We start from the raw sequence: 23847 nt of genomic DNA on the forward strand, positions 1-23847 counted from the left end.
ATTAATCAGCAAAATTATATGTCTGTTCTTTAGCAGTGCTCAAAAACTATCATGCAGAAATAAAGAAGGCTATTAGTTGGATTGATTTCAGGGGTGATGTTTGGTTGGGTGGGTATAACACATAGACCAGGAAACAAAAAGAATGTTTCATTGGCAAGAACATGAGTAAATAATGGATGATGGAGTCTAAGTAAGATGTGCAAGGAAGAGGATACAGGAAGGGGATGACAGACTGAGAAAATTAAAAGGTCAAGGAACTAGAGATTTCAACAGGGTTGAAGAAATGGTATAATGGGTGTTAAGAGAGTTGCAAGGGCCAAAATATGAGAAAAATGTTGTGGTCAGAGCGATACAGTAGGATTTAAGATTTCAGAGGAAGAGTGATAGAGTAGGATTTAAGATTTCAGAGGAAGGTTATTTCTAGAGATAATAAATGTTGTTCTCCCACTGATTTAAGGTTAGAAAATGGGATATGCATTACTCCCCGCAAAATGGTTATCTCATGATATAGCAAAATCACACTTAATAAACCAAAAAATCTTTTCAAATCACATATACAGAAGCTATGATCAAGAGCACAGTCATGTAAGAACAGACCTAGATTTAAGTCCTAGCATGGCCACATAATGATTGACCTTGAGAAAGTCACTTATCTCTTCAGAAGCTCAATTTCATTATCTGTAAAATGGGTATAATACTGTCACTATCTTGTAGGGCTACTGTAAAGGTTAAATGAGTTAACATACAAAATGCTTAGCACAAAAACTGGCACAAATAAGCCCTCAAAAATTATCAGCTATTAGGAATCCTGTTTCCATGTAAGAAGAAGTAAGCACATTTCACCCTGCCTCTCCCACTAAACACAGTTATAAAAACTGGAGAGAATGCATGGAGCATTTGAAGACTGCAAAAAGCACACAGTCACAGGTGGAACAGGTGAGAATTTGAAATAACAAAGAACCCATGCCCAGACACAGCATAATCAGATTGCTGAAAAGTAAACAGAAAGAGTAAAAAAAAGAGTAGAATAATAAAGAAAGAGAGTTTTAAAACCCTTGTATTTATAGTCCATTGATTTTCTACAAAAGTACAAAGATAATTTAATTGGGAAAGGATAGTCTTTTCAACTAAAGGTGCAGGATAATTGGATATCCATACACAAATAAGTTAATGTAACCCTAACCTTACATCATATGTGTAATTCAGGAATTCAAAATGGTTCATAGACCTAAATGTATGAGCTAAAACTATAAGTCCTCCAGAAGAATACACATGAGAAAATCTTTGCAACTTTGGATTAGAAAGAAATCTTAGTTATAGGCCAAAAGTGCAAGTCATGAAAAAAAAGTAAGTTGGACCTTGCCAAAATCACAAACTTTCAAGCTTTAGATGATACTTTTAAGAGAGGGGTCATCAGTGGAAATGGTAGAGTCAGGAACTCTTGAAATTCTCTCCTCCATAAAAACAATGAGAACACTGGCAAAAACTGTCAGAATCAACTTCTCCAGGACTCTGGAAATTAACCAAAGGCCTGCAGCAATCTGGGGAATATTTATTCAATAAAAATAGCTAAATCTCAGTAAGAATAATAAATTTTGTAACATTTTAACTTGCCCTTTTCTCATCCATTTCTCCCAGGCCTGTGGTAACCTTGAAAACCAACAACCTGAAATCACAGTGAAAACCAGCAGCCTGACAGCTACTGGAGAGGGAAGAATGGGGCTGGGGCTCCTTCAAAGCACCATTGTCAGAGAACTGTTATTACATGGCCTTTCTAGTGGCTCCCTGGAAGATTCCACAAGCAAAGCTCTCCTTGATGTGACTCAAAGTTCACCACCCAGTAGTAAGAGCCTTTTCTCCCAGAACTTTTGTCAAAAATAATCAGAGGCAGGGGCGCCTGGGTGGCTCAGTTAAGCATCTGACTCTTGATTTCAGCTTAGGTCATGACCTCATGGTTCATGAGACTGAGCCCTGCATTAGGCTCTGTGCTGTCAGCTTTTAGAGCCTGCTTGGGATTCCCTCTCTCCCTCTCTCTCTGCCCCTTCCCTCCCTCACATACTCTCTCTCAAAAGAAATAAATAAACTTAAAAAAAATAATAGTCTGAGGCAGCTGGTGAATTTTTCCCCTGCCTGAGGTGGTGGAGCTGGGATAAATAATAGGTTGACAAACAGCTCAGAAGGAAATCTTGGGAGATGAAATGTCCTTAGAGGGCACTGAAAAGCTCCAACATTCTTCTAGGAATCTAAAAGGCTACACATGTGCACAGGCCTGTCCACATGGCCAGAGCTGTATGCATGCTCAGGAAAGACTGAAAAAAAAACAACCCTAAGCTCTTACCTCTGACTAATCTCAACTCTCTGCACAAATAGGAAGTGAGGGCTAAGATGGAACTGTAAACTGCTTGGCTGACTGTGGAAGATATACTCAGCTTGTATACAAATCCCTCAGTACTAGGAAATCCCTCAGTACTAGGAAAAGTACTCATTCTAGGCATAATTAAAAACACTGTGTTAAGGGGCGCCTGGGTGGCGCAGTCGGTTAAGTGTCCGACTTCAGCCAGGTCACGATCTCGCGGTCCGTGAGTTTGAGCCCCGCGTCAGGCTCTGGGCTGATGGCTCGGAGCCTGGAGCCTGTTTCCGATTCTGTGTCTCCCTCTCTCTCTGCCCCTCCCCCGTTCATGCTCTGTCTCTCTCTGTCCAAAAAATAAATAAAAAAAAAAACGTTGAAAAAAAAACAAAAACAAAAACAAAACACTGTGTTAAGTTAAAGACGGTTACATATTATATGGTTCCATTTATATGAAATGAGAGAATAGGCAAATCCATAGAGAGACAATAGGTTAGTTGCTATCTGGGCTGGGAGAGGAAAAAGGTATTGAGAACAGTTTGTGGGGTGATGGAAATGTTCTAAAACTACATTGTGATGATGGTTGACCAACTCTGTAAACTCACTACAAATCACTGAATTGTACATTTAAAATGAGTGAGCTTAATGCTATGTAAATGATAACACAATAAAAAAGTGGAAAAAAAAAACCCAACCCAACTACATCCTATAAGAAACTCTTTGTTTAAAAATTATGATGGGGTGCCTGGGTGGCTCAGTTGGTTAAGTATCTGACTTTGGCTCAGGTCATGATCTCACAATTCGTGAGTTTGAGCCCCACATTGGGGCTCTGTGCTGACAGCTCGGAGCCTGGAGTCTGCTTCGGATTCTGTGTCCCTCTCTCTCTTCCCCCATTCTGCTCACACTCTGTCTCTCTCTTTCAAAAATAAATAAATATTAAAAAATTTAAAAAAACTATGAAACACACTTTCAAATATAGTAATATAGATAGGATAAAAGTAAAATGGAGAGAAAGTAATTCCAGAATGTTGGAGTAAGGACCTTGAAAAATCTGCTCTTCCATAAAAGCAAAATTTGCCAAAAAATTAAACTTACTTAGTAAGTCTGGAAATTAAATACAAGACAGACATATAGGGTCATGTGGGTGGCTCAGTCAGTTAAGTGTCTGACTCTTAACCTCAGCTCAGGTCATGATCTCATGGTTCGTGGGTTTCAAGCCCTGCATCAGGCTCTACGCTGACAGTGTGGAGTCTGCTTAGGAATCTCTCTCTGCCCCTCCCCCACTTGCGTGCACGCTCACACTCTCTCGTGTGTGCGCACTCTCTCTCTCAAAATAAATAAATAAACTTAAAACAAAAAAGACATATAGACCAGTGGAACAGAATAGAAACCCATAAATAAACCCTCACGTATATGGTCAACTGATCTTTGGCTAGAGTGGCAGAAATACACGATGGGGAAAGGATTGTCTCTTTAACAAATGATGCTAGAAAACTGAATCTCCAGAATGAAATGGAAAAAGAATGAAATGGAACCTTTATTTTATATCATTCACAAAAATCAGTTAAAAATGGATTAAAGACTTACCTGAAACTCTAAAACTCCTAGAATAAAACATAGAGAAAAATCCTCTTAACACTGGTATTAGCAATGAGTTCTTAAATATAATTCCAAAAGTGTAGGCAACAAAAGCAAAAACAGGTAAGTGGAGCTATAAAACTAAAAAGCTTCTACATAGCAAAAGACACAAGAGAGTGAAAAGGCAACCTACAGAATGGTAGAAAATATTTCTAAACCATATATCTAATAAGGGGTTAATATCCAAAACATAGGGAACTCCTACAACTCAATGGCATAAAAACAAAACCTACGAAACTAATATAAAACTGTATATACTGGAATTCAAATTTTAGAAAATAATTTAAGGGTCGCCTGGGTGGTTCAGTCTGTTAAACATCCGACTCTTGGCTTTGGCTCACCTCAGGTCATGATCTCATGGTTCATGAGTTCAAGCCCCATGTTGGTCTCTATCCTGTCAGTGCAGAGCCTGCTTGGGATTATCTCTCTCCCTCTCTCTCTGCCCCTCCCCTGCTCTGTCTCTCTCAAAAATAAATAAAACTTAAAAAACACTTTTAAAAATAATTTAAAAATTAAAAAAAAACTGATAAAAAATGTGCAAAGTATTTGAATAGGCATTTCTCCAAAGAAGATATATAGATAACCAACAGGTATATGTAAAGGTGTTCAATAGCACTAATCATCAGGGAAATGTAAATCAAATCCACAATGAGATATCACCTCACAACTGTTAGGATGTCTAGTATCAAAAAAAACAAAATATAACAAGTGTTGGTGAGGATCTGGAAAAACTGGAACCTTTGTACACTTTTGGTGGGAATGTAAAATGATGTAAGTGCTACAGAGAACAGAATGGAGTTTCTGCAAAAGATCAAAACAGAAATGCCATATTATAAAGCAAGCCTACTTCTGAGTATTTATTCAAAAGAACTGAAATCAGAATCTGCAAGAGACATCTGCACTTACATATTAATTGCAGCACCATTCATGATAGCCAAGATGTGGAAACAACCTAAATGTCCATCAATTTATGAATAAAGAAAATGTAGCATATATATACAATGGAATATTATTCAGCCTTAAAAAAGAAGAAAATCCTGCCATGTGACAACATAGATGAACCTCAAAGACATTATGTTAAGTGAAATAAGCCAGTCACAAAGGACAAATATTGCATGAAACAACTTACATAAGGTATATAAGATAATCAAACACATAGAAGCAGAGAGTATAATGGTGGTTCCCAGGGGCTAGGAGAGGGGGAAAATGAGGAGCTATTATTTAAAGGTTATAAAGTTTTAGCCATGCAAAATGACTAAGTTCCAGAGACCTTTTACACAACACTGTACCTATAGTTAACAACACTGCATTGTACACTCAAAAATTTGTTTAAGTGGGTAGATTTAATGTTAAGTGTTCTTATCATAAATAAGAAAGAAAAACAGGGAATGAGATGTCCATAAGTTGCTTTGAAAAGTTAAGACATACCCCTGGGACTCTAGAAGGTAACAAACATGTGCTGGGCTATGTCTATGCCCAGGAAAGTTAGAGCCTAAGAAGTCACTAATCTCTCATCTCTGGCTGACCTTAAGGCTCTGTATGAGCAGGAACTGAAGTCTAAGGCAGAGTTGCAAACTGCCTCCCTGAGCACTGAAGGAGTAACCCAACACACACACACACACACACACACACACACACCCTCAACAAAAGCTGGTAGAACTTTTTGGTTAAAGGTATTTAAGGAAAATTCTCTCCAATCATTAGTAGACCACTATGCTAACTGTACAGACTTCAATGGCTGCACATGACAGAGAATTCAAATTTACAGAATTAGTCTAGCAAGTCACTAAACAAATAGCAACAACAACAAACCCTAGGCATGTGGGGGATACTGATTTTCAGAGTTGACACATTATGTTATTTTAAATGTCTAATTTGTAACCAAAAAAAATTGTAAGACTGCTATGGACTGAATATTTGTGTCCCCTCCCCCAATTCATATGTTGAAACCCTACCAGTGATGTGATGGTCAGAGGAAGTGAGGACCTTTGGGAGGTAACTGGGATTAGATGAGGTCATGAGGGTGGAGCCCTCATGAATGGGATCAGTGCCCTTATAGAAGTCATGAGAGAGCTTGCTTCCTCTCCCTGTTCTCTGACATGCGAGGTTGCAACAAGAAGTTAGCACCTGTAACCCAAAAGCGGACTATCACCAGAACCTGATCATACTGGAACCCTGATCTCAGACTTCTAGCCTCTAGAACTGTGAGAAATCTCTATTGTTAATAAGCTACCCAGTCGATGGTACTTTGTTACAGCGGCCTAAGCTAAGGTGGAGACATTACAATGGAATACTACTCAGTGATCAAGTGAGGTCTTGCCATTTGCAACAATGTGGACAGAACTACGGGGTATTATGCTAAGTGAAATAAGTCAGTCAGAGAAAGATTTCACTAATATGTAGAATTTAAGAGACACAACAGATGAACATAGGGGAAGGGAAGGAAAAATAAGATAAAAACAGAAAAGGAGGCAAACCATAAGAGACTCTTAAATACAGAGAACAAACTGAGGGTTGCTGGAGGACAGGTGGGTGGGGGGATGAGCTCAATGGGTGATGGGCATTAAGGAGGGCACTTTTAGAGATGAGCACTGGGTGTCATATGTAAGAGATGAATCACTGGGTTCTACTCCTGAAACCAAGACTACACTGTATGATAACTAACTTGAATTTAAATTTAAAAAAAAGAAAGAAAAGGAGAGTATGGCCCATACACAGGAAATAAGAAACAGTCAATAGAAACTTTCCTGAGAAAGCATATTGCGTTTCTCAGACAAAACCTTTAATCAGTTACAAGTCCTTCAAACAATTAAAGGAAACCATATATAAAGAACTAAAAGAATGTTTCAGAATGGCTTACCAAATAGGGAATAAAAATAAAGAGATAGAAATTATAATAAAGAACCAAAAAGAAATTCTGGAGTTGAAAAGTATAATAGCTGAAATGAAAAATATACTAGAAGGGCTCAGCAAAAGATCTGGGCTGACAGAAGAATCAGCAAACTTGAAGATATGTTGACTACTCATCTAAGGAAGACTACTCAATCTAAGGAGCAAAAAGAAGAAAGAATAAAGAAAAAATAACAGACCCTCAGAGACCTGTGGGCAAACATCAAGCATACCAACATACACATAATGGAAATCTCAGAAGAAGGAGGGGCACAAAGAATATTTGAAGAATGAATGCCTAAAAACGTTTTCAAATTGATGAAGAACATTAATCTATATGTTATAGAACCTTGACAGACTCCAAGTAGGACAAACTCAAAGGGGCCTACTTGGAGTCTAAGAGACATTTAGACCTGTAGCCAAATTGTCAAAAGCGAAAGATGAAGAATGAATCTTGACTGCAGCAAGAGAGAAGAGACTTACCATGGACAAGGAGTCCCAAATAACATCAACAGTTGAATTCTCAACAGAAACCACAGGGGCCAGAAGGCAGTAAGATGACGTATCTGATGTGCTAAAAGAAAAAGATCACCAACCAAAAACTTCACTGTCAGTCTGGCAAAAAACTATACATGAAAACTGAAGGAGAAATTAAGACATGCCAAGATAAACATAGACTGAAAGAATTCATCACTGCAAGACCTACCCTACAAGGAAAACTATAAAGTACTTCAGGCTGAAATAAATGGGATACTCAAAGATAACTCAAAGAAAGAACACTAGTAAAGTTGACTATATAGGTAAATATAAAAAAAGACAGTATAAATGTATTTGTAGCTCTTTTTCTTGTCCTGTCTGACCTAAAAGATATCTACATAATGCAATAATTATAAAACTTTGTTAATGAGCTTAAAAATCTATAAAGATGTAATTTGTGTGACAATGATAGTACAAAATAGGAAGGAGAGAACAGAGATAAACAGGACAAAGTTTTTGAATATTTTTGAAATCACGCTGTATTAATACAAAATAATTTAAGCTGTTAATTATAATTCCCTGGGCAACTATTAAGAAAGCAACTAAAAAAAACAGTAAAAGAAGCAACAATTAAAATTATATACTGCAAAAACCTATTTAATATGAAGGAATGGGGTATCTGGGTGGCTCAGTCAGATGAGCACCTGATTCTTGATTTATGAGCCCAGGGTTGTGGGATTGAGGTCCAGATTGGGCTCTGCACTGAGTGTGGAGCCTGCTTAAGATTCTCTCTCTCTATCCCTCTGCCGCTCTCCTTTGCTTGTGCTCTCTCTCCCTCTAAAATAAAAAAAATAAATAAAGGAATAAATGGAATAACAGAGGAACAAAAAAGATATGACATTCGGAAAACAAATAACAAAATGGAAAATGCAAATCTTATCACAGGACTCCAATTAAATATATCAAATATAAATGAACTAAATACTCAATTGGAAGAAGGAATTAAAAAAGGAACATGACCTATTTGCTGTCTACAAGAGATACACTTTAGGTTTAAAAAAAAATAATTGAAAGTGAAAGGATGGAAAAAGATATTTTTTTGCATGACAAAAAATAAAAGTAGAGCAGGGTATAAGAAGTTTTTCTTTCTTCTTTTTTCCTTAGTAAGTCTAGCTACAGGATTATGAATTTTGTTGATCTTTCCAAAGGACCAATTTTTGGTTTTGTCGATTTTCTCTATTTTTTTTATTTTGTGCTCTAGCCTTTATTGTTTTCTTCCTTCAGCTTGATGCGAGTTTAGTTCACTCTTTTTGTAGGTTCTTTTAAAAGACTTGTTTAAAATTGTTTTTGGAGCAATTATAGGTTCACAGTAGAATTAATTGAGGGGAAGGTACACAGATTTCCCACATACCTCCCATCCCCACACGTGCACAACCTATCCCATTAACAATATCCCCCATCAGAGTGATACATATGTTACAACTAATGAATCTACATTGACCCACCATGATTACCCAAAGTCTATAGTTTACATTACAGTTCACTCTTGGTATTACACATTCTAAGGATTTGGACAAATTTTTGTAGTTCTTTTTTTTAATTTTTGTAGTTTTCAAGGTGAAAGTTTTTGGTTATTAATTTAAGACCTTTCATCTTTATTAATATGGGCATTTATAACTATAAATATGCTCCCAAACACTGCTTTTACTGTATTATATAAGTTTTGGTATGTTAAGTTTTATTTTCATTTGTCTCAAAGTAATTTCTTTTTTTTTTTTTTTTTTAATTTTTTTTCAACGTTTTTTATTTATTTTTGGGACAGAGAGAGACAGAGCATGAACGGGGGAGGGGCAGAGAGAGAGGGAGACACAGAATCGGAAACAGGCTCCAGGCTCCGAGCCATCAGCCCAGAGCCTGACGCGGGGCTCGAACTCACAGACCGCGAGATCGTGACCTGGCTGAAGTCGGACGCTTAACCGACTGCGCCACCCAGGCGCCCCTCAAAGTAATTTCTAATGTCCCCTGTGACTTCTTTTTGACCCATTTGTTATTTAGTAAAGTGTTGTTTAATTTCTGCATATTTGTACATTTTCTAAATGTCCTTGTATTATTGATTTCTAATTTCATTTAACTGTGAATAGAAGTGGCAAGAGTGCACATCTTTGCCTTCTTCCTGATACTTGGGGAAAGATTTCAATCTTTTATCATTTGTCATGAAGTTAATTATTAACACAAACATATGGCCAATTTATTTCTGACAAAAATGCAAAAGAAAGAAAATGGAGAAAGAATACTCTCTTCAATGTATGGTGCTGAAACAACTGGAAATTCATAAGCAAAAAGTGAACCTTAACCTAAACCCCACACTTATATATAAGCATCAAGTCAAAAAGATCATAGATCTAAATGTAAAATATACAACTCTAAAACTCTTTAAGGAAAACAAAGAAGAAATCTTACTCATAATCTGTTGTTAGACAAAGAGTTCTTAGACATGTAAAAAAAAAAAGATGATACATGAAAGAAAAACCTGATAATTGGATAATTGGATTTTATCAAAATTTAAAACATTTGTTCTGAGGCAAAAAACTTGTGTACTAAAAACTACAAAATGCTGCTGAAAGAATTAAAGATACAAATAATGCAAAGATACCCCATGTTCATGGACTGAAGACTTAATATACCGTTAAGCTGTCAATACTACTCAAAGTGATCTATAGATTCAGTGTAATCTCTATCAAAATCCCAATGACATTTTTTCTAGAAATAGAAATATCCATCCTAATAGTCATATGGTATCTCAAGGGTTCCTAAGCGGTGAAAATCTTGGAAAAGAAGAACAAAGTTGGAGGTCTCACTTCCTGACTTCAAAACTTACTACAAATCTACAATAATTAAAACAGTGTAACACTGGCATAAAGACAGACATGTATACTAATGGAATAGAATGGACAGCCTAGGAACAGACTTTTGTATTTATGGTCAAATGAATTCTGGAGAGGGAGCTAAGAACATTCAATGGGTAAAGGACGATCTTTTCAACAAGTAGTATTGGGAAAACTGGATAGCAACATGCAAAAAATAAAGTTGGATCCTTACCTTATAACTCATACAAAAAAATTAACTCAAAATAGACCAAAGACTCAAATGTAAGAGCTAAAACTATAAAACGCTCAGAAGATAACATAGGAAAAAACCTTTATGACACTATATTTGGCAATGATTTATTGGCTTTGACACCAAAAAGCATAGGTAACAAAAGAAAAAACTGACAAATAAGACTATCAAAAATATAAACTTTTGCACATCAAAGGACACAATCAATAGAGTGAGAAGGCAACCCATGAAGGGAAATACTTGCAAATTATTTATCTGATAAGAGAATCAATATATAGAATATACAAAAAAATCCCACAACTCAACAATAAATAAATAAACAACCAGTTTAGATAATGGGCAAAGTACTTAAATAAACATTTCTCAAAAGAAGATACATAAATAGCCAAAAAGCACACGAAAAGATGCATATCACCAGTCTTTAGGGAAATGCAAATCAAAACCACAGTGAAATACCACTTCACACTCATTAGGATAGCTCTTACAAAAAAGAAAAAAAGAAATGAAGTGTTGGCAACGGTGTGGGAAAACTGGAATCTTTGTTTACTGCTGGTGGGAATGTCAAATGATACAGCCTCTATGGAAAACAGTATGGTGGTTCCTCAAAAGATGAAATACAGAATTACCATATGATCCAGCAATTCCACTTCTGGGTATATGCTCAAAACATCTGAAAGCAGGGACTTGAACAGACGCTTGTACATCCAGTTTCATAGCAGCATTATTCACAACAGCCAAACGGTAGAAGCAACACAAGTTACTACTGACAGATGAAGGGATAAACAAACTGTGGTAAATACATACAATGGAATACTATTCAGCCTTAAGAAGGGAGGAAATTCTGGCACACAGATGACCTAGAAGACATTATACTAAGTGAAATAAGCCAGAAACAGGACAAATATTGTAGGATTCCACGTATCTGAGGTACCTAAAGTAGTCGAATTCACAGAGACAGAAGGAATGGTGTTTGCCAGGGGCAAAAAGGGGGAGTATAAAAGGGAATGGTGTTTAACGGGTACGGAATTTCAGTTTGGGAAGATGAAAAAGTCAGGGAGATGGATAGTGATGATGGTTTCAGAGCAGTGTGAATATACTTAATGCCACAGAATTGTACACTGAAAAAATGGTTGAAACGGTCAATTTTATGTTAGGTGTATTTTACCATGATGAAAAAAGAAGTCTGTTCTGCAAAAGACACTGTCGAGAGAATGAAAAGATAAGCTACAGACTGGGATAAAATTTTTGTAAATCATATATCCAATGGAGAATTGCATTTGGAATACATAAAGAGCTCTCAAAAGCCAGAAAGAAACAACCCAATTAAAAAACAGCAAAAGATTTGAACAGACACTTCAGCAAACAGGATATAAGGGTAGCAAATAAGCATATGAAAAGATGTTCAACATCATTAGCCATTAAGGAAATGCAAATTAAAACTACAATGAGATACCACTTCATAGCTATCGGAAGAACTAAAATAAATACCAATGATACCAAAGGTTGACAAAGATGCGGAGCAACTGGAACTCTCGTACATTGCTGGTAGGAATGCAAAATGGTTCAGCCACTCTGGAAAATGGTTTGGCAGTTTCTTATAAAGTTAAACAGACACTTACCATAGGACCCAGTAATCCCACTCCTAGATATTTACCTTAGAGAAATAAAAATTTATGTTCACACAAAAACCTGTACAAAAATGTTCATATCAGTATTATTCATCATCACCATAAACTGGAAACAGCCCAAACGTACTTCAGTGGGTGGATGAATAAACAAACTTTGGAATACCCATAGAATGGAATGCTATCCAGCAACATGAATGAGCTATCAACACACACGACTTGGATGACTCTCAGAGGCATTACACTAAATGAAAGAAGCCACTCTCAAAAGATGACATATTGTACGATTCTGTTTATGTGACGTTCTTTAAAAGACAAAACTACAGTAATGGAGAACAGATCTGGGATTGCCAGAGATTATGGGTGGAGTTGGGGGTGACTATCAATGGATGGTATGAGGGATTTTTAGGGTGATGGAGCTGTTTTCCGTCTTGATTGTGGTGGTGGTGACATGAATCTACATGATTTACATGATTTACAATTCATAGAATTGTACACCAAGAAAAAAAAAGAAAAAACCAGGCAATTTTATTGTAAGTTCATTTTAAAAAGAAAATATTACTATCATATCATTATCAATAGTTATACTTTAGTGATTAATAAAAATATTCAGAATTAGTTGTGAAACAGGATCTAAAAATCATTAAGTTCACTTTACGTCTGATACAATAACTTACAGGTATAGAGAAAAAAATCAACAACACTAAATGTAAAATTTTACAACTTCTACTAACTCCTCACTTTAATATTCTACATCAGGATAATATGCTCCCTCTGGATCATTTCCTATAAACATTGTCATATACTGAATATGGAATTAAATAAGCACTCAATTTAGAAGTCTGGGACCCTATGTTACATTCCTAAAGCTAACACTGTAAGAAAACTCTCGACTTGCCTTTTGTGCCTAATTTTATCTTCCTCTTCATTGAGGTCATGTACTTGTCTGCACTTGTCTTTTTGTGGTATGCTGTGAAGGTTTAAAGCAAGGAGTTTCAAAGATAAGAAAAAGAACAGATTCATACACCACCCACCCACCCCAAATACCAGGTACTGCTCTAAGTGATTTACATGTTATTACCTCACTTAAGCCTCCTAACAACCCTATAATATAGACACTACTTCTATTCTCATTTTACAAGATGAAGAAACTGAAGCATAGAGCGGTAACTTGCCCAACATCTTATAACAAGCTAGTAAGTGGGGGAGCCAGGATTGTTCCAGCGGTCTGCCACCAGAGCCCATGTTCTTAATCAGTAGGCTAGGTCTCTCCACAAAAGCCTGTTCACGTGTTCTTTCATTCCTTCCTTCACCGCTGCTCTTCCATGTCTATGTTCTCTCTGCCTGTAACAACGCATTCATTCGTTCTCAGGGCTTTATGTACCACCTAAGCATACATGATTCCCAATTCTGTGCATCCAGCTCTGACCTCTCCCCTGAGCTTTACTCCTGCTTTTCCAATGGCTTCCTCAGTATGGGTATTTCATGATGCTGCCATTCTTACCAATTCAACATGTTTAAAATCAAACTCCTAGCCTTCCGTCAGAATTTCCTCATAAAGACTTTCTTAATTTTGCCAGCTGTTAAAGGCACACAGACTAAAACAGCTGGGTTACCTTTGACCTCTCCTTTGACCCTCTTCCTTCACTCTCAGGCAATAAGTTTAACCAGTTCTTCTTGGTGATGTCTCTTATAACCATACCTGCCTCTCTTTCCAGTACCACTGCAATCATCCTAGTCTAGATCTTCATGCCTACATGACTATAAGACCTCCTAAATCATTCTCCCTGCTCCCAGTTCTTTCTCTCTCTCATCCTGTTTATTGGAAACCAGATTAATCATTTTCAAATACTGCTTTTATCACATTACTCCTGGCTCAAAATCCTGGAACCATATCCAAACTAAGTAACTGAATAACTAACTCAGTATAACTAACTAACCAAATAAAGTTTAAAACATTTAGCTACCTTTCTAACCTTGTCTCTCACAACAGCCTTAGACATGCTGGTGTGCCCACACCACCATCTGCAAATAAAATGCCTTTCCTTCTCCTTACTAAGGAATAGGTAGTATTAAAGGAATGTTTAAATCTTACCTCCTCTGAGAGGCCTTCTTCATTCATGCCAATGCACAGAGGCCTTTCTCTCCAATGAACTCCAATGGCACCTAACAACTGCATCTAGCGTTGTTACTAAACGTTACATGGTTCTCGCTCCAACCAGAACTTTACTCACTAGAAGTCAGGAATGATTTCTTAAGCTTCCGTGCACCTGCCACAGTGCCTAGCAAAACTCATCTGTTAAACTAATACTCTCTGGTTAAGACACACACCATTTATCTATAGACTTTGTGCTAATTTATAGTTCAGACCAAAGACCCATCACAATCTAGCCTCACCTACCTTTCCAGTATCACTCTCTCTCATCCCCTGCTGTGCCCTATGCCTCCTGCCACAATGAACTTTTCACTGTTCCCTAGATGCATCAGGCCCTTCCACAAACCTGCTCCTATTCACCTACTGTCTGTCATGCCCCCTGCCCCTTATTTACCTGACAGTTGACTGTTGAGCTGTCAAGACTTAGTACAAAGGTCAACTCCTGACTCCCCCCTCAACTAGACTGAGATGTTCTGTGTTCTGCGCTCCCGTAGCATTTTATTCACATCTCTGTAACAGTAATTTCCATGTTGTATCACAACTGACTGTGTACATATTTGTCTCTGTCATGGGGCTTTCTGCATTCCTCAAGGACAGTGATAGTTTCTCTCCCCTACTCCTTTCACTAACTTTTCACATTTAATGCCCTGCTGTTAAATCTTCCTCTCAGCGAAACAGCATGTCAAAGTCAGTGGCGATCACATACCTTGGTAATAAAGAGCCTTGAGGAAGGAGTGCCGATCAGCTCCCTGGAATAAAGAGTTTTCTATTTCCATTTCACGCCGGGTCAGTTGTTTGCTCTTGGCAAATCTCTGTGGCAGGCAAAGGATGCGCTGACGCTCCGAGATCCTTTCTTCAATATCTTGAAGACGGTTCTGTATTGCTTCAGGTGTTGCCCTCAGTCTTGTCTTCTGGAACCAGAGAAATGCGATGACATATATCATAGAGGACACACCCTGAAAGTGATGGTCTAATGTCTGAGATAAGAAAGAAGACAATGTAGGACACGGAATGATCATTCATAGACGTGTGAGCTAAAAAGTCAAGGAAGGGCTGCCCTTTAGCAAGGTTCCTCGCACAGAAACCAAAGAAGAATCCAACAGAAAGCTCAGTTTTGTAAGAACTAAACATGAAAAGGTTTTCAGGGCCAAAGGAAGAGATCTTGCTCTTTATTCTCCAGCAAAAAAAACAAAAGGTCCCACTCACCTTTTCACCTGAAACGTGGCTCTTCCAGATCAAGATTTCTGTTTCATTGAGCCCTAGCTCCCGAAGAGAAGCAGTTTCCTGGTCCTTCTCATGCAGTGTCTGGAACTGGGACAAAGTCATGGTCCCAGCTGCTTCCTTCCCAAAGGGCTTGTACATAGTACCAGGAGCAAAGCTCTCTTTCTTAGACACACATCTGCAGAACAAGCAGGATGAAAGTAAGAACATCTTCAAGTTACCACAGTTTTCAGAAATGGGGCTCACCATTAGAAGAGGCCCAATGAAACTCATCAGCAATTTCTCTCTCATGTCCTATTTCTAGTTGAAGCAACCATGCAATGATATAGAAGTCCATCAATATTCCCCACACCCAGGACCAATAAACGACTGGATCAAATCTTTATTTATTGAGTACCTACTATACATCGCTGGGCTAGGTACTGAGGATTTAACAGTAAAAAAACCACAAGTGGTTTCTGCCTTTGTAGAAGAAAAGTGGAAGAGAAGCAAGTAAACAGGCAATGATCATATTGGGTTATAAGTGCTAGGTATGTTAAAGGAAGACAGAGGAAAGTACTTAACCCAGACTTAGTGGGATATGGGAGGCCTCCCAGAGGAAGAGACACAGAAGCAAAATGTTGCCTAATAAGTAGAAGTTGGCCAAGGAAAGTGGGGAGGGAGAGGAGTGTTCCATCCAGGCTTTAAGAGGGATCTGCTTCCTGGAGGTAAGGGTCTATGATACTCTACCTGTTTGCAAAATCAATACCTACTCCTCAATGGAGACAGAGGTATCAAGTTGATGCTGAAGGAGGCTTTTCAGCTGCCTCTCGCCTTCTGTTTCCAACTCCTCCAGGACATGCTCACCACTCTTCACACAGCTATTTATCCTGGAGTAGATATAAGAATATATGTAGAAAGTAGAAGCAACAGTGAGTCTCAAAGTATATTCTTTATATTATCTACTGGTAGTGAACCCATTTGTTTGAAGACACTTTTCTAACTATTTGATGCCCTTTATCATTCATCCCACAAACATTGACTAAATATCCACTTACACACAATGCACTGTGTTAGGTACTGATGGAGTCGACGATATTCAAGACATTGTCCCCATCCTCAAGAAGCTTGCAATTTATTTAGGGAGAAACATGTGTGTACATGTTACGTGCATGTGCCTGTTGTGGGGTGGGGAGGAGAGAGGGAGGGAGGTAGAGAGAGAGAGAAGAGAAGAGCAACACAAAGAAGGATATGCCAAATTAGTAGGAATTCATATAGGAGGAGATACTTGGGAGCTAGGGTGACAAAATGAAGACTCCGGAAAGATAATTCTTAAATTGGCATTTGAAGGACTGGGTATGATGAAGGAAAGATCAGGGAGAATGAGTAAGAAGAGACAGAAATATGTTCTGGGGGAATAATACGAAGTTCAATTTAGCTGGCATTCACACATATGAGCACTGGGAGATGATCTTTGAGGGGGTAATTAGACTCAGATTGTAACTGGCCTTACATACACCAACTAAGGGGCCTGGACCTTCCTATATAGGTATTAGAAAGCAATTAGGCAGTTAAGTAACATGATACAAATGATGGTTTAGGAAAATGAATGTGGTTACAATATGCCTTGTGGATTCACAGGAAAGAAACCAGAAGGACTAGTTAGGAAACTCTTTAAATTTATCAAGTATAAGGCGATGAAAGTATACACTGGAGTGGTAATAGTGGAACAGAAAAGTGGGGAGTTAGAGGAGTGAAGCCTTTTGAAGGTAGGGGTAAGGGAGAAGTCAAAGATAACCCTGAAATTTCAAGCTGTATAACTTAAGAGAACATGGTACCAATAAAGGAAAGAGGAAGATCCAAGAAGCAATAAGCAGTTTGGAAATGAGAAAGTCCATGTTGCCTTAGCCAAGTGGAGTCAAACTACCCATTACAACTGAAACACCAGCATGAAGTATCAGGAATACTTCAAAGACATATTGACTCAGAGGTGCCAGTATAAGTGAGGTTGGCTAACAGGAAAGTGAGAGCTGGAAAAATTATATAGACGAGAGTCTGAGGCTGAAGATGGAAATCTCAAGTCATCTGTGTGGGCAGGATCTGGAGCTGTGAAAGAGGAGGCACTCTCCAAAGAAGAGAGTATAGAAACAAATGCAAAGAGGTCGTAACATTTTATAGCTTACGCACTACTGTGTAGAAATCTAGGCAATGCTAATATAAGCTAGTCAACCCTAAATAGCTGAAAACTCTTATTATAAAAGTAAAATGGGCATCTTGGTGGCTCAGTCGGTTAGGTGTCCGACTTCGGCTCAGGTCATGATCTCGCGGTTTATGAGTTTGAGCCCCATGTAGGGCTCTGTGCTGACAGCTTGGAGCCTGGAGCCTGCTTCGGAGTCTGTGTCTCTCTCTTTCTCTCTCTGCCCCTCCCCCACTTGCACTCCGTCTCTCTCTCTCTCTCAAAAATAAAATGTTAAAAAAAATTTTAAAAAAGAGTGTGAAGAAATAGCTGCACCAGTGGAGTATACAACAACAGGTGACAAAAACAAAAATGAGTTAATTCCAGGAGAAAAGCAAACATTAAATACCTATAATAATCCTTTACTATTCGGGTTATGATGCACTCTCCTAATTATAAGCAAGATTCCCATGCTCTAGAAAGACTGAGACCTATTTTAGAAAATTTTAGAATATCCTCAGGCCCAGGTTTTTTAAAAACTTCCTTTTAAGTATCTAAATTTGTATTTGTTATTTAAAATTCTGAAAGTTCTTGCTAAGTTTAAAGTGGCTTTGAAAGGAATAAACCATAGCTAACTACATCAGTGCCCATGAATCACGCAGAGTGAAAAAAAAAAAAAGCAAGTCACAGAAATATTCACACAATATGTGTCCATTCACATACAGTTGAAAAATGGATGAAAGTAGCACATAAATTCATATGTGGCTAACCTAGTTTTTTAAAAAAGCAAGGGAAGGATTAACGCCGAATTCGGGATAGTGGTCCCCTCAGGGAGAGGAGAGGGAGGAGAAGCAATCAGGGAAGGGACTTCTAAGATACTGCTAATTAATGTTCTATTTCTAAAGGCTGTGGTGGGTGCCAGTCTATTACTATTCTTTAAACTGAATATATATATATATATATATATAATTTTTCATATACGAAATACATCATAATAAGCATTTTTAAAAAATTATTTTGAGGCAGGGAAAATCAGAAACGGTTTTTTAAAAGATGCAGAAACTGACAGTACAGGAGAGCATAATATCAGAAGAACTTTAAATGAACCGTCCTATTCCCGAGTGATCTTTCTACTTTGCAGTGAATCCAAAACCAATTTAAGGAGGATCTTTTTCAAAAAGCATTGTGTGCTGTCAAACAATTGTGAAGCTCAGGCTTTCAACAATGACGAGCCAAGTTAAAGATGCCATTCCCTACAGAACCAGTAGGGGGAGCTGCTTACAGCGGTGCTTTTCCTATGATTCATGGAGCCGGTTTTGTACTTTCCGTCTAAATTTTTAGACACAAAGTGTATCAGTAGCTTACGTTAAGATCTGAAAGCGCTACATGCCCTTCGAGGCCCAAAGAAGTCTTCTTTAGTACACAAACACTGAAAAAAAAAAAAAAAAAGAAAGAAAGAAAAGAAAAAAGGCGCCCACGCCGAGCCCCTTTCGGAGGATGAGGTGGAGGTAGGGAGGGACAGGGAGGAGCCGGCCTGGGTTTCTCCGGCGCTGGGCATCAGTCGGCCAACACCCTTTTTTTATTTTTATTTTTTACCTGGGTGGGTCCGTCTGAAGCTGTAAGAAGCCACGGCATCCGTGCAGCTCCCGGGGCCGGCGCCGTGGCCTAGATGCCCGTGCGGGCAAGGCATTCCTACGGGAAGCGGCGGCGACGGCGGCCCTTCCTGAACTTCTCCCTGCAGGCCTATCTAGCCCGTTTCCCCTCCTCCCTCCTCCTTTGTCTTCCAGTTCACACGTAACCACATCCCGAGAACGTGACATACCCCAAACACAAAGTCATAAAATCTATTTTCAATGTTAAAAGGTAGAAGAGAGCTCCCTTTGTCGCCTGCTCTCAGACAAGCCCTTACCTCTTCATGTTTCCACAGGCCCCTATCTCTAACTTGGCTGAACAGGCCGCGGACTTCAAGTCCCAGAACTCCGTGCGGCCGACTCTAAGGGGATTGTGGTGGAGTGCGGGGCTCTGGGAATTGTAGTCGCGCAAAGCTAAAGAAACCGAAACACAAGAGTACCTACTGAATAACCGGTGTATTGTAAGTTCAAATATTTCTCCTACGGGTTAAGGACAACACCCAAAATATCCAGCTCATAAAGCTTTGACTTCTTGACTGACTCAATCAATATCACCAAATCCTGGCTCCTCTACTTTTCCTTCAATGTGCCCCTATCAACCCTGCTTTTGCTTTCAAGGACTTGTTATCTGGCCTACCTTCTGTGTCCAGTGGGCCCCTTAGTCCATCCTCTGCAGGGTAGCCAGTTATCAGACACAAGTTTGACACATAATTTGCACTAACGGTTCTCCTCTATCTGTTACAGAGGCTTATGAGACATTGTACTGCCTATCTTGAGAATTTGAAGTCTATGTGAATTCAGGCCTGTGAATGTTTTATTGGTAATTGTGTTGAATCAAGAGAGAGGTATAACACAGTGGTCAAGAACATGCGCTCTGAGTTCCCAGAAATGGAAATACAAATGTCCCTAAGTATTGGAAAATAAAGATGTCTAATCTCACTTATAAGTGAGATGTAAATTTCAAAGTACACTGACTATAAAATACATGATCTGGACTCTTTGAAACTGACAAGGTCATCAAAAACATGGTTAATTCTGAGAATCTGCCAACCAAAGAAACCAAAGGAAACATGAAGACTAAATGTAATGTGGTATCCTGGATGGCACTCTGGAACAGAAAAAGGGCTCTAGGTAAAAACTAAAAAAAAATATGAATAAACTATGCACTTTAGTTAATAAGATTCGTTTCATGTGACAAATATGCCAGTTATATAAGATGTTAACACCAAGGGTTAACTGAGTGGCGGTATACAGAACTCTGTACTATGCAACTTTTCTGTAAATCTAAAACTGTTCTAAAAAATAGTTTCTTTTTTAAAGTTTCAGAACACATTACTTTTGGTGAGATCGTGGGAAAATAAGCACTCTCATTACACTGCTGGTAAGAACATAAATTGGTACAACATGTATGGAAGGCAGCATGAGGATACAATTGAAACCATAAATGCCCATTCCCTTTAGAGCAGAAATTCAACCTCTATGAATAGTATTCTCAATACTGTGCATCCTCAAGTATGTGTGTTATGTTTATATATGTATAAATATATATGTATGTGTATAAATTTCATACATGTATATATAAAATACATATGTATATATATAATTATTTGCTGCAACATCATATCTAATAACAAGATGTTGCAAACAGCTTAATTACCCACAAATGTAATAAACCCATTTAGTGGAAAACTATGCAGCAGTCCCAAGCATGACAGCATTCTCTAAGGACTGCTAGTGAGCAATCTAAAATATGTCTAGTGCAATAGCAAGGTGCAGAACAATATCTATAGTATGCTTCCATTTGAGTAAAAAAAAAAAAGAGGGGATTATAGGTATGCATTTGCTTGTGAATGAATCAAATACCTCTGGGAAAACATATATACAAGTGATAAGTGAATGTTTCCAGGTAGGGGAGCTGGATGGTTAGGGACAAGAGTGGGGGAAAAAACCCTTCACTTTTTGTACCCTTTGAATTTTGAACCACATGATTATATTGCCTGTCAGTAATATTTTTATTATTAAAGGGAACCCTTCTTATACCACAGAACCAAAAAAGAAAAAGATCATGGGTTTGGGGGTCATACTGTTTGGATTTCTCAGTTCCCACAGTTATCAACAATATAACATAGTAGGCAGTCTGAACTTGAATTTTTGCTTTGGCAAGTTACAAGACTATGTGAGTTTCAGTAAGTTTCTTTAACTGGTCTAGGCCAGTTTTCTCATCTGTAAAATTGGGATATTACCTCTGAAAATGGTGATGTAAAGTGCTATATAAAAGTATGGTTTTAAAGTCACTTGATAGGTGGTCATCTATGAGCAAATATTCTGTTATCCAGCAGGACTTATTCAAACTGTCTATACTGCCATGCTCAAGGCTCAAGTTAAAAGGTAAGACCGAAGAGCAGCTACTGGAAGACATTGTACTTCCTATCCTAAGAACTTCTTACAGATTGAAAATGTCATGGCAAGTATTTGAGCTATCCAAAACCTGTTATGTGGAAATGACTGTGCCCTTGAAGTACACAGGTGAATGAATGCAGATATAACATGCACTACTTTGTGGCTTTGGCACAGAGCATAGACACAATGTAAGCATGGGGAAAGTGTGGGTCACACCACACATAGCCTGTGCTAGGTAAATACTATATATGACAGTAGGGCCGAATTCTGCTGCTTAACCAAACTGTCCAATGGACACATTGATCAATAAGTTGATGGAAAAATTCACCAGAGTTGCTGATGTGTTTGTCCCCTGGGGAAAGTGGCAAAGAGTAGAACAAACAGTATATACTGACCATTACACCAGGCTTGGAGACAATTGTAAGAAGACATATATCCTATTGGCACAGAAGCGATACACACTACATTATGAATCCACTAGGTGGGATAAGTGGAGAATAAATGGCTAAAAAGACAAGTAGGATGGAATTGCAACTTGAAAGCAAGGTCACTAGGAAGTATTCTGTACCTGTGTATAACTGTAGCCGGTCCCAGTGGTAGGTACCAAGGGACAAACATTCAGAAAATTGCACTAGAAGGAAAATCAGGCTATTTCTAGCTCTGCCAAACTTATTAACTGTGGAATAATAGCTATTCCATTTCCCGCAGCATGCCTTTCCCCACTTTAAAAGGGAGACAGTGTATAAAAAGCTTTGAGGCAGTTTATAAAAAGCTTTGAGATTTCTAGATGGTATTCATGGGCACAGAGGTCTTAGCATTAGGTAATTTCACAATTTCACCCCAGAAGATTTTATGACAAACTGAAAAATATGCCTCATTTGTCTTTCTGACAATTTAATAAGATTCGTTTAATTAAGCCAGAAGTTCTTCCTTAACATAGACATATTTTCAGTGTTTGTCCTTTTGAGATGCTTTGTTCGCAGCACACTTCTGATGAATACATTAGGAAGCAATTATAATTTCCAGATATGGAAGAAGATGCTAAAACCAAAAATCTTCTCCAGAAGAGGGATAGCATCACTCATTCAATATTAAGAGTAATCAACTGTGCATGTCTTTCAAATTCCCCAAATGAGATAGCATAAATGCTGTTATAGAGAAAATAAATATAGCATCTTTTTCAAAAGACAAAAAAAAAGTAGATAATCACTGGAGAAGTGTCAAATTTAAGAACTCTCCTTCAGCTAATATCTTGGCTGGTCTTTAACTGCCAGGAGAGGCTCAAGATTCCAGTACCTCACAAAAATCTTGCCTTAAAATGGGTTATTTGTGATTTTTTAAATTAATATTTGGTCAACAATGTCATGTCTTTTCGACATATGTTAGAACCAGAGTCCAAAGGAACCTTAGAGATGAGTTAGTCAAAGGCTCCAGATTCCAGACAGTACACTGAGATCTACCAGTAAATCCTACGGGGCTACTGTATTGATCTGGAATCCACTTTCCATCCACTGGCCTCTTCTATGTCCTGGGAAAAACCCTAGAACTCCCAGTGCAAATTCAGTAGTACTTTAGTCTCCCCTTTTATTTCACTGAGGAACTTTTACAGTAAGCATTTACTGTTAGTGAAAAGATATAAAAGCATCACAAAATTACAGAGAAGTGAAAACTAGTTTCCTTCACTTGGGAAGGCCTTATTAATATGGTTAAACTCTTTCAGGGTATATATAAAAGATAATGCCCAAAATGAAATTATTTTTCCAGTTAATTAAGTAGGGACAAGACTAAATCCGGTGTTTCCTCTACTATACTATGTACCTTTTACTGAATGTAGAACTTAACTTACACACAGATTACTTTATAGGAGTTGAAGCTCTAAAAACAATAAGGAAAATGTCTTTATCTAGGGTATAACAGAAATAATACTGGACTCGAAAATTAGAGAGTACTCAAAATTATACCCAAATGTTCTCTACCTGTAGAAATCATCCACAAAATTATTTGGTCTCTGGATTATTTTCATAGTCTAACATTTTGAGTGGTAACAAAACTTACTTGATAAGCTGCTACTGTAAGAAGTTTGGGTAGGAAAAAAAGGCCATTTAAGCTCTGATATTTAGTTTACTTATAAGGTGGTAAGAACCACTAATACTCATTTCAAAAATATTTTCTTCCTATAATGTGTACCCCTC

At 38.0% G+C, this 23847-nt stretch overlaps 1 protein-coding gene across 3 annotated transcripts in view; it reads right to left on the reverse strand.

Moving 5' to 3' along the window:
- RBM41 (RNA binding motif protein 41) overlaps positions 1-19579 on the reverse strand; it is a 63541-nt gene extending 43962 nt beyond the window's left edge. The window contains exons 1-4 of one of the 3 annotated variants that reach the window (XM_049644727.1): positions 19534-19579; positions 16222-16338; positions 15455-15647; positions 14955-15159 (exon numbers count right to left, since the gene is read on the reverse strand). In XM_049644727.1, the coding sequence (XP_049500684.1) occupies positions 14955-15159; positions 15455-15647; positions 16222-16338; positions 19534-19541 (523 nt within the window). In that variant the 5' untranslated portion in view covers positions 19542-19579. Of the gene's footprint in view, positions 1-14954; positions 15160-15454; positions 15648-16221; positions 16339-19220 lie in introns of all 3 variants that reach the window. The other 2 variants (XM_049644726.1, XM_049644725.1) reach the window with 2 other exon arrangements.
- Positions 19580-23847: the final 4268 nt, after the last annotated feature.

This window comes from Panthera uncia, chromosome X, assembly GCF_023721935.1.
Source record: "Panthera uncia isolate 11264 chromosome X, Puncia_PCG_1.0, whole genome shotgun sequence".
Lineage (NCBI taxonomy): Eukaryota > Metazoa > Chordata > Mammalia > Carnivora > Felidae > Panthera > Panthera uncia.